The sequence below is a fragment of the Struthio camelus genome, chromosome 19 (genome assembly GCF_040807025.1).
Source record: "Struthio camelus isolate bStrCam1 chromosome 19, bStrCam1.hap1, whole genome shotgun sequence".
Taxonomy (NCBI): Eukaryota; Metazoa; Chordata; class Aves; order Struthioniformes; family Struthionidae; genus Struthio; species Struthio camelus.
The window spans coordinates 3,502,174-3,514,213 of NC_090960.1; the positions used below are offsets into that span (position 1 = coordinate 3,502,174).

At 39.3% G+C, this 12,040-nt stretch overlaps 1 protein-coding gene across 1 annotated transcript in view; it reads right to left on the reverse strand.

Moving 5' to 3' along the window:
* Nucleotides 1-2,508: 2,508 nt before the first annotated feature.
* The window catches only part of GNA13 (G protein subunit alpha 13), a 30,160-nt gene continuing 20,628 nt past the window's right edge, over nucleotides 2,509-12,040 (reverse strand). The window contains exon 4 of the mRNA XM_068913485.1: nucleotides 2,509-7,783. Within this exon, the coding sequence (XP_068769586.1) occupies nucleotides 7,211-7,783 (573 nt within the window). The 3' untranslated portion in view covers nucleotides 2,509-7,210. The remainder of the gene's footprint in view (nucleotides 7,784-12,040) is intronic.

The following is a 12,040-nucleotide window of genomic DNA, read 5'->3' on the forward strand; positions in this document are numbered from 1 at the left end:
CCAGTAGGTGGGAGGACAAGGACTTGCAGTTTTAACCTTTGCATGAAGTCAGCAGTAGCTGGAAGCTGCACTGAAGCAGAACCCCGCTTGCAATAGCCTACATCAAATTTGGGGTAGCCAGATCTGGCGCTCAACAATAAATCAAGCTGCTCCACTTCCTCTGCCGCGTGATCAGTCACTGTGGGCCAGCCGTAACTGCATCTGATCACACGCGCGGGCAGCATCACTGCTCCTGCCCTCAGCTGAGCGTGCATCTCATTTCTGCTGGATGCTTTGATTCCTTACCTCTGAGTCATCTGCCACTTGTTTACTGAACTTAAGTATAAGGATCCTTCCTGCCTCTGCCACTGCACTTTTCACATGCCAGTACGTGGGACTGGCTGCATGATCTTACAGGAGCTTTTCTGGGGAGCAATAGCGAACAAAAATCACACGCTCTGGCAGTCCAGAAAACTGCTAGTCGTGGAAGCTGCATTCTAGCAGAAACAAAAGTTTTGCCTCTCATTTTTAAGCACGCATAAAAACACAACAGACAAAAGCAGAGAAATTAAAAGGAAGCCAATGCTACCTAAAATTAGGCACAAATAAAACACTATTGCAGAACCTTTTAGGACTCCATCTATCTGGTCCCTTCTAATTAATTTCATCTAGTAATTCACGTTTAACACCACAAAAACATCTCAGCTTGTGTGGAAAACGCAACTGAGCTGTCCCTTAGGTGGGCTGGCCAGAAGTAATTCGATGCCATTACCTTTGGTTTTGGGATGAAAAACCAGCAGGGCCTGCACCAGAGCAGACTCCTGTCCTACTTCCACGCTGCCCCCAGAGCAGCTCTCCTCCCTCGGCAGCTCTTCCCCTAGCACTTTGCCCTTCCGCAGAACCGGCCGGTCAAGCCACCTCGCCTCCCGGCACGAGGCTCTGGCTCCAGCTCCCTGCCTCGCACGGCCAGGGCGGATTTCTCAGCAGAGCTTCACTTGTGTCTTGTTCCCTTATGTCAGTTATTGTGTAATCACCGCGTTACATTAACAGGAAGGAAGAGGCTCAAAAACCCAACCTACATTTGGTAGTTTGTGCCATTTGGTATTTTGTTAAGAGTTTTATGAAAGTGAAGAAGCTTTGAGTTGCTCATGTAAGTCCAGTGACAGTTCCTCCCTGCGCCTTGCTTGGCTCTCCCTACCTCTTCCAGCCTCGTACGCTGTAACTCCCGTGGGGGTTATCACCAGTTGCAAGATACGGCTCAACACAGCCATACTGCTAACCTAAGATCTGCCAGAGGATCTTATCTGAGAAGGCGGAGGGCATACTTATTTCCAAAAAAAGTCATTTTATATGACTAGTATGTCTCTAAGGGCAGCCTCAGGCTTAGGCCCTCCCACACAGTAAAGACAAGCAATTTGTAATGGCAACTTTATGCAAGACGACTTTAACAAGAAGTCTGGATGAGCCTCGTAACATTGGGCTTAACAAAATGGTTTGGCATTATGAGTCACAGATTGTGTCCGTTTTATTCCTCAGGTGGCTGAATGCATCTTAGGAAAGTAAGATACTAAAGAAGAAAAAAGCTTCAAAAACAGCCCTAAGATTGGTTTCCAAAGTCAGAGCAACATCAGTAACAGTGTTCATTCAATGCAATTCTTCTTTCAGTGTGAATAAAAAAAAATAGTCAAGTGATAAAGTTATAATTCTTCCAAAACAACTCCATTAGGAATGGGCAAGACAGAATTAAAATCATATTGCAAACCAGGGGAGAAGCGTCAGGCCATTTGACAAGTTAACTGCTAATTTCAGTGAGCTTTCCACACTAAGGTCAACTCTTCACAACACAGCGTGGGGCAGGGCATGAAGGTTCCTATTTCTCTACATAAAGATTAACATAGCCTGAGAATTCTTAGAGTTTATCTATTAGGACTATCAAGACAAGTCTTAAATGTTGAGAATTAGCTATGCAAATAAGTATTCCTAGGTATACTGAGTATTTTCAGAGATTAAGTGCCCGCAGCATGCCAAGCAAATGTGAGTCTCATTGTGGAAAATAAAGCGTGCATCTCAAGCCTATAAAAACTAACAAGGAGAAATCAGTGTTTTGCTCCACACATTGCTTCACTTTGCAGCCAGCGGTCCACTTCTAGAGGAGGCAGAGGCTGGCTTATTCACAATACAGCTACATAAAATCCAACTCTGCAATAATGAGATGCATAATTTATACAGAGGTTTGCCACTTATACCAGAACGCAAACATTGAGTACTAAATTGGTTGTTAAATGCAACTTCAGAAATTTTGCCTCTCAACCGGAGGAAACAAACAAACAAACAAACATACGTACATCAGGGTTAACATAAGAATCTGCATGAGACCTTTTAGCATGGAGCTTGCTTGAGACCAGAGGCCTGAATTCCATTAGTTATTTTATTTGAAACATAAGACATAGCCTTAGCCAACCAGCAAAAAATCAGCTGACTTCCTTCACATATTAAATACTAATTTGAAAAATAATTTCATAATACCAGTATGAGACTGTATATGTTTATTCATCGTCAGTAATTTTTGTACACAAGGCAAATATTAATAGCTGAAAGGCAACATTTTTGCAGAGTATGTACAGAGCAATGTACAAGCAAATGTAAGAGGTTTTAAACTATTAGTCAATTTAACCATTTTATAAAAAAGAAGTGATGCTTTTTCTTCTACAACCTCCTTTAGAAATAATTTATTGCCAATCTTAAACTAAAGCAAGGAGAAAAAAAATTTACAATAAAAAGTAGTCCCTGGAAAGTTTATAAAAAGTTAAACATATAAAATTGTAAGCCACAAACATTTATACAAAGCTAATACAAATCTTGGTTTTGTTAAAGATCTATGAGGTTGTTACAAAATATATTTTTACATAAAGGCTTCACGTAAGGTAAGCTCTCACTGCTACTGAAAGCGCAGGAAAGCAGTTTTAAATAGTCTGCAATTCAATTTATTTTCAAGTACAATGCAAAGAAATTGCAAAATGGCACTGTATTGCAATGCTGTGTAATTAAAAAACATACAAACTATGTTAATGGTACCATCAAATAGACAAGACCTGTAAAGTTCACTTGTGAACAACTCAGTATGGCATGAAACCTTCTGATCATTTTGAAATAGGAAATGTTATTGTTGGAAAATGAATCTTTGCAATCACCCTTAAAGAGAAACGCCTAGGGAAGTCTTCGGTCAGCAATGGACATGTTAAACATGCACGATTCTCAGTCTTTAAGCACTGAATTGCTCATAAACATGAGCCCATAACCGCCCTTAGTACTGTGTTCCTGTTTTTAATTTAAAAAATAAAAATAAAAAGAAACCTCAGACAAGTCTGTGGCGCAATGGAGAACGACGATCAGAGGCAGTTTGATCAAGCTACCTGAAACTGGTCATTAATCCTACTAGCCAAGCGTCACGAAGCTTCAATCGTCCGCCTCGTCTGAGCAATTCGCTAGAATAATCCTGAGGGGCAAAATTCAAAGCCACTGCTAGACAAACGAGCCTAAACATACAGCCTCTGAGATCAATGAACCCACCTAGTTTTTTTTCTTTTTTAAAGAGCAGGTACTCTAAAAGAAAGCTTTAAGTTTTACACAAACTGATGGCTTAAGCTCCCACATACAACAGACAAAAAAGCCTAGGAATTTTTAAAGCCCTGGTGAACAGCCAGTTTTCCAGTATCGAACAACTAAGTAACGCACTGCAGCAGGGCACATTTGCTAATACACCAATTTCACCTTCACGTACACAAAGGCTGTACAAGACAGTGGTAAATCTTGATATGGCCGTTGATCGGTGATCTTTTTAAACAAGCTTCACTCCTCTGAAGAGGACGAGAAGTCCTGGGAATCTCCCTGCTCTCCCCATCTTTACTAGAAATCCTGACCTTGTACCCACAGACTGCTTTACACTAACAACCTTCACTCTTATCCGCCAGTTATGACTCATTTCTTTGCTTCAGGATACAAACTGGTCTGTTCAACAATATCAAAGTCTTTATCTTTTGTACTCAAATTATGCTCTGCCACAAAGAAGTAGTATTTAGAAACAAATCTAAAAAGAAATACAACAGTACATGATGTGCTCCTTTTCAGGTAGCTGACAAGTAGCAAGTCTGAAGGTGGAAAAGCCCAATGTTGTTTCAATTTGCTTAGCCAGGATGTTGCTAACACAGGAGCCATGTAAACAGTTGCATCAAGGCTGATTCCCTCACCCCTTTAAGGGGAGTGGGAAATGCCAACAAGTGATTTGACTCAGTAACTCCATTAAATTCATTCATTCATTTCTGCCTGAGAGTCATATAGTGCTTATGTACCAGGACTTTGTCAGAATTGACCCAAGACTGGGGTTCCAGCTTGCCAGCTTACAGGCCCCAGCATTCACAGGGAAAGAACCCATACGGATTAAAAGTAGTTCTGTTTGTGTTTTGGGTTGGTCTTTTTTTTTTTTTTTTGGTAGAGACCAAAGACTTGGTTTGGGGAGAATTCTGTTGAATACATTATTGACTTCAGCTAATGTAACGAATGCCCAGTGCCTTGGGAATACTGACAATATCCTTAGACTGGCATCAGTTTTGAGGCTCTTTAGTAAATTAACAGGCCCCTCGATATAAACATTTATCATTTTACATAAATGTATTTGTTTAGACAGGCATATTCCTGGTAGTCTTCCCATCATCCAATATCCAGTCTCAAGTCTTCTCTGTAATCATCTAGTCTGCCATCCTGCAAAACACATACTACAGACCCTCCCCAAATTAGTTCTTATTCTGAACAGAGCAGACATTCTCCTTTAGAAGAAACTTGTTCAAACAACTGTCAGCAACTGGGGGGGGAAAAAAAGCTTACTGCTACTCTTGTTGATTTGTTCCAATGGTTAATTGCCCTCTCTAAAAGGGTGTGAATTTGTTCAACTTCCAGACAGTGGACTTTGTCATACACTTTTGAGGCTATTAGACAAAGGTTTGTTGTCTGCTGACCCAACGTTTATAGCTCGACCAAATCAACCTGTAATCCTTCTTCAAAGAGGTAAACAAGAGAACTTTTTGACCCCCACCGCAGGCATGTTGTCCAATCTTTTACATATCCTCATTAATCTCTCTTGCTATCTTCTAGTTAGTCATCCTTCTTGAATTGCTCATAAAGGAACTGAAGATATGAAACCAAAAGTAATCATACCCATGCCTAATAAGGAGATAAAATCTACAGTAAATATCCACATCCAGAGATTATATTAACCCTCTTGACATCCATGCTGCACCCAGACTTTATGTTTAGAAGATTATGCACTGTGACTTCTCCCAAGCTCTTTTCAGAATTCTTTCCTCCCCAAGATAGTGCCTCATCACAAATCACAGATTAATGTTTAAGACCTATGATTATGCATTGGACGATATAAAAAAAAAAAAAGGTATTTCAAAGCATTTAACTAAAGTACACCTACACTATTCCCCTTCTACTGAAAGGGGAACGAGGTACAGAGATGTTAATACAACTTACAATCACAGTAAGTAAAAGGCTAAGTTCAGAAGACAGGCAGCTTTCCCATGTTCTAGCAATATTATCACACTTGCAGGGATACTGCTCAAAGCAGTCTGAATATTGTGTCACACCTCTTGCCACATATGTACTATGTTATAAAAACCCATTTAAGAAAGTATGGCCAGCATCATCATCATCCACAGGAATTAGCCATTTCCATGGAGAAAAGTGGCAAGCAGGACAGCCTAAATGGAACTTCAGTCTGGAGGAAACTTGTAACGGCACTACTTTTTAAAATGCAAGTTGGTAAGCTTACTTTTATTTAGTAATATTGTGTGGTGTATGAGGATGTCTGTTCAAAGAGTATTGTTTAGTCGCATGGTCACAGTAAAGCCCCCATGCCCCCAAAAAGGAGGAAAAAAAAAAAAAAAAGGCAAGAACCGCAATGGGTCTTTTGGTAAAATACTATTAGTCACAAGCTGTACTCTAGAGTATGCTGTGCAACATATTTGGCTCAAGTACACTTAGGATTGCTAGACCCAATTGGAAAGTTTCAGAGAGAATCTTGTCACCTGAAGCATATTCTGCTGTGACATGCTCTTTTTTCAAAAAAGAAACATTCATCTTAGTGGTGTTAGCTACACAAGGCCTCTGCTGGGAACATACACGCTCACGTAAGGCCACTGAAAATACTGTAGGAGGACAGAACATAAAGAGGCACTTAGGTTTGTGAGTACTTCTATCCATCACCAAATGCTTGCTTGCCAGTTAAGAATAGGCACACTGTATTAAGTTATGAAGAAAGTAAAAACAAAGCAAAAAAACCCCGCAGTGATATATTAAAGCACTTCAAGAACAGGTAAAGTACCTACATGTAACATCTGGGTAGTGAAGATAAGAAATACAAGTTTAGTTTGTTCCCTCTTCCCACATCAGAATTTCAAGAGAACTGTTATCATAGTGCTCTGTGCTTTGTCACAGCTCTAAGATGGAGAGCACTTAAAAAAGCAAAGGAGTGAAAGAGTGTACTGTGCCATTTACTAATTCCTAGTCATTAGACTTTTGCCTGCGTTAGTACTTCCTGCCAGATATGTCTGAAGTTCCCAATCTAAGAATTTTTAAAGCATATCCTAATCAAAACCCATGCAAAGATTTATACTTAAATAGGAAGTACATTACACCAGGTATCTTAGCTTCAAATAGATGATTCCAGCAAGGGATTTATGGAATTTCTAACCAACAAAAGACCTGAGAAATCTAAGTCAGCTATAGAATCACAGTCTTCATTATGAAGTTCGATATGAGAAGTTTGTTTTGTTTTGTGTTTTTTTTAATTAGTGCCAAAGTTTAACAATTGCAACAATTGCACTGAAGTCTGAAGGTGGAATTCTGAAGGTGGAACGAATTTTCTAGTCTAGGTTTTTTCCCCTCTTTTTAGCATATATGTTCTTAAAAGGTCATATTTAATCACTTTACAAGTAACTTAGGCAAAGGTCTGTTATAAAATAACAACTGGAGTCAACTTGAAGCTACACTGGAAGAGATTAAGCCTGAATTTCTGCAGAAATTCAGCAATTATTGGCAATAATGTGTTCAGCAGCAGCTTTTAGCCACATATCAAGAAGTCTGACAGGATCTGGATTTCTCTACTCCTGCTGTAAACTTCTATTAAAAACAACACACAAAAGTTATCCAAATAAAAACGTCTTTTTGCACATCACTGTAGCATAAGCTGCTTGAGGTTATCATGAAGAATGGTATCCTTGACATCACGGAAAACCAGTCGGATGTTTTCTGTGTTAATAGCAGTGGTGAAGTGGTGGTAGAGAGGCTTCTGCTGCTGGTCCCGGCGTTTGGTACGAAAACAATCCACTAGGAATTTTTGGACATCTGTTAAGCAGTGGGGATCCCCTTCAAACTCTGGAAAATAGTCTTTGATGCTCACTTTTTGTACTTTTTCCTCAAGCAAGTCCGTCTTATTTAGGAAGAGAATGATGGAGACGTTGCTGAAAACCCGGTTATTGACTATTGTTTCAAAAATGTTCAGAGACTCTGTAAGGCGATTCGTTTGCCGATCCTCCATAAGCACTTGGTCAAATTCACTTGAAGAAACAAGGAAGAGTATTGATGTGACACTGTCGAAGCATTCAAACCAGCGTTTCCTTTCTGACCTCTGGCCACCTACATCAACCATTTTGAAAGGAACGTTTTTTATTTCAAAGTCGTACTCATGAATCCCTTTTGTGGGTCTTCGTGCCAGCAGAATATCTTGCTGTGATGGAAGATAATCCTAAAGAAATAAAAAATAAAAAATAAAGAAAGAAATAAAAATAAAATAAAGCAGAGTGTGCTGATTAGGATATAAGTCACAGGCACGGTGATCACAGCCGACTAGCGACCTAGAGAAAAGTTTGCAGAGCAACAGCATGAGGTTTGGAATAAATACACCCAGGCATGTATATTTATATTTTAACTTGAAGCATTTTGGAAAATCTAGAGTCCAAAGCGGGAAACACACAGCATTAAATCAAAACGTTTACTCCAGAGAACTGCAGCTTTCCATTTGCCATATGACAAGCATTCATAAACAACACCGAAAGGTGTACCATTAATTACTCATGCCAGTTTCCCCTCACTCTGAATCACTTTATGCTTCATTATCCTCTCCCCACAAAGCTGGAAAACATATTAGTTGCCAACACTGGAATGCAGCAAATACGGTCTAAAACAGTCAGGTTCCTCAAATCAATAACCAATACAGCATCCTCTTCTAAATATGGGCACTTCATTTCTCCCACATTCACGTGCATATTGTCCAACTGACTCAAAAACAGTACTCAAAAAAGTAGCGATATCAGCTCCACTGAGCAAGTCATTTTTAAGACGGTCCGTTAATCATGCCAGAAGAGCCAAATCTAACCAACTTGCTATGTTTGTGCCGTGGGCAGCTTTCCTTTTTTGGAAAAGCTGTACCTGTCTAAAAAGTCACTTCTATATAGCTGCACGCCACCTGTGAGCTCACGCACTCTAATTTTGTCCACAACATACTATACTGTTAGTAGATCAGAGGAAGAAGCAGGCAGCTGAGGACAGTAGCCTTTTTCCAGTAGTGGCATCTAGGAGGGTGCCTGAGACAGCTGTTCCTGCATTTATGCAACACGCTTTCCCCCCTGTGATAAAATATGCAATATAAAAGTTCCTGTAGTTCTTAGATGAACAGCCATCTTCACAGAAACGCAGATGCTCACAGGAAGAGGTACTCTTACTAGTTTTTGTTGGCGTGAAATGCAAGACTCAAATTGGGGATTTCTTCCTTCTAAGAATTACACTTCCTCATACGGTCCAAGTTCTTCTGCTATTTAAACAGTGCATCTGTAATAGACAGCTGAAGCTGAGATTTACAGCTTTGTTTTTCACCTGTTATGAAACTCTTCCTTACGTTTTCCAGCATTTCTCACAACATCAGAGAGGATGGTTTAGGTTTCAGAGTAAGAATTTAAATATTTTCTCAGTGAATGATCTACTGCTGAAGATCTTCCTTTGACAGTGCCAGTTACTGAACTTGAAGCTTTTTATAACAGCCTGTAAGACCATGGCCCAGAAAAGACCAATTCAACTAGTAAGCTTGGGGTAGCGAGGGAAAACTACATGGAAATTCAAATACTGGTATCACATCGTATTTCCACAGGTAGGAAACTAGACGGTTAAAACACGCACATTAATAGACATTCTATTCCAAACTTAACGGAGCTGACAAACTTTGATCCAACGCTTTTTAAAAAGCAATAAAAAAAAAAAAAAACATGAGGCAAGTATAGTGATCCAAATATTAAAGGACCCTTTCACTTTATTATGCAAGCTTGAAAGTGAAACTAGCTAAAGAGGGACTGTTTTGTCTGAACTCCTGGTCTCTTTATTCAAGTTGTCCAAGATGAGGGCACTGATTTTTATCACAGCATGCAATTACAATGCAGCTCTCTGAAGCACAGGCTCCCCACCCTGCACTTTTTGCTACAGCAGTATTACGCATCCATAACCTGCACCACCTACATCTACAGGAGAGCTGAATTGCTGAAGTAATTCCAAATCCTCTTCAAACTGAGCAGCTTCTCTCCTCTTTGCTGATGAAAAGAAGGAACTTTAAAAGGCAATAAGACTTTTCTATGGATTTGCTACATTTACCTTGTGTCTTTTCCACCCAAAATTTTTAGAAAAGGAGGACAATCAAAATTAATTGAGGAATGACCACATCAAGTGGCACTTGAGTACATGCGAAGGGATTTTGGGTAAACTTGAGTGTTAACATTTAGGGGAGAGAACGTAAAAGGTTAAATCCTTATTCTACCTTTCAAACAGGAACGCGTTATTATTTTTTATTCAGGAAGTTCATCTCAAATAAGTTCTCAGAAAAAAAAAAAACACACATCTTAGGAGCGGTCAAGAGTTCTTAAAGTTAAAAAAAATGCATGCAGGAGGCAAAGCCATATATACTTTCACTATTGAAACGAGCATAAAGCAAACTCATTTAGGAGTTGACCCTGACCATTTTATTCAGCAAAGCTTTCAAAATCAAGGAGCTTAACCTAGAATTCCTGACATACTCACTCTTGAGTACTATTACTCATTTAAAATTCTTTTCACGCTTTCAGTCACTAGTAAAACCCTTTCAAGGGCTGTTAAAGTTACATATACAGAAGACCTACCATGTTTTATCCCAGATAATGGCTACTTTGATGCAACTGCCTGCAACCAATGCACTGAAGTTAAGAACCTGGTATAGAGCCATCATTTGACTACAGGAGACTAAATACAACTCCTAAATAAAAATATCGAGAGATTTCTTGAAGGATGATTTCATTCTTTTCTCCCTTGCGCGCAGACTTCTGGGATACTAACAGCTGGCCTCTATAACAATTCTGAGTTAGCCTCTTTTTCCATTTTTACTGCTAATACGATTCTCTACAAGTGAAACCTTCAGCATGAGGCTAGTATTTTCTTGGGCCAGCACTTGGTATTTTCAAAGTCTTTTTAACATCTTCCTACTGTCACCCTGCACTTTTCCTGCAAGCACTCCCAAACTCACTCCTCTCTTCGACACTTTGCCCAGTCTTTTAAGTTTGCTGCTTTCTTTTTCACCTTCTTCCATGTTTACTTTTTCTGTGCAGATCTATTTGCCTGGGAGCATTAACTCTTTCCAAGGATACTGACTCTTAACACTTGACTCAACTTTCTCTCTACTTTCTGTTTTCTTTCCTGATTAGTCTCCTTCCCCAAATTCACTACAGTCCCTTTTCTTCAAAGTGGCAACTTTTGGTTATCAGGTAGCTCTTTTGGCTACCATAACAATGTTTGCCTCGTTAAAATTAGAATTTAAGGCAAGCATAGGATCCAGTCACACTATGCAAAGCAATGTCTCTTTCAAAGGTATTCTGAATATATAGTCTAGATCACCAGCAGCAGAAGTAACAAACTTATGTTACAAGGAATGCAGCAGATTCTCATATGCCAGTTGGTTACTCTCATTCTGCTGAGCTGACTAAATCCAACCAGTAACTTCTTTCCCTTAACTGCCGCTACCATCAGCTCCCTTTTGGGAACAGACGCATGAATCAGAAGTCTATCTGTTTATAAGCAATCCAGCTGCAGGTCAGCCCACTCGTATCAGATATCAGATAAGAACAGTAAAATACTTATATTAGCGTATTAGACAAGTCTTGCATATAGATAAGAATAAACCAGAAGAATCTATCAAATCTTTCAGTAACAAAACTTACCCAGCAGTTTTTCCACCAACTGCTTAACATTTTCTATGACAGCAAATCATGAAGAAGCTACAATTTACAACTCATTGTTCCAACAGAACATCAGACCTACAATTTGTGCATGTATTTTGAATTAACAAGAGACTGCCTAGTCTCACACGTTAATCCAAGAATGGGTCAATATTTCTGATCAAGAACTTTGAAAGAAAAGCTGCAAAAGTCCATACCTGTATGTTCATAAATGTGCCAAAAAGTGGCATTGGATAGGAAGGCTATGAGAAATCCACCATCAGCAGAAAATTCAGTTAGTTCATTGAAGTGCTAACTATGCTTCTCATAGTACCTCAGACAGCTCAAGATCAACCAAAATTCAAAGACCAAATGAGTGTTGGAATTCAGGGAAAATATCTGGAAATTGTATGCATTATACAAGATGTGCACCAGTGCTCTACTTCAGAAACATTGACTGTTCAAAGAAGAACAGACTGGCTCAAAATTAAATTTTTATCTGTTAAAGTGAAAAATGACATCAAGTGGGCTGTAACAGGATTCAGCTGAAGTAGTTTGCGTTCCCTCATCATTTGTTAACTATTAGCTGGAAATGACTATGGAGAAATTGCCTCCTCATGGTGTTCAAGTTAGCTTCCCATTTTAAGGCACTTTTTCCCATGCCATTTCTGCAATATGAGGCTAATGACTATCAGCATACAACTTCATCACGCAAGCAGTAACCAACATTTCTATCAAAAAAGGATTCCACAAAATCCTTTAACTTTTTCTAGAGA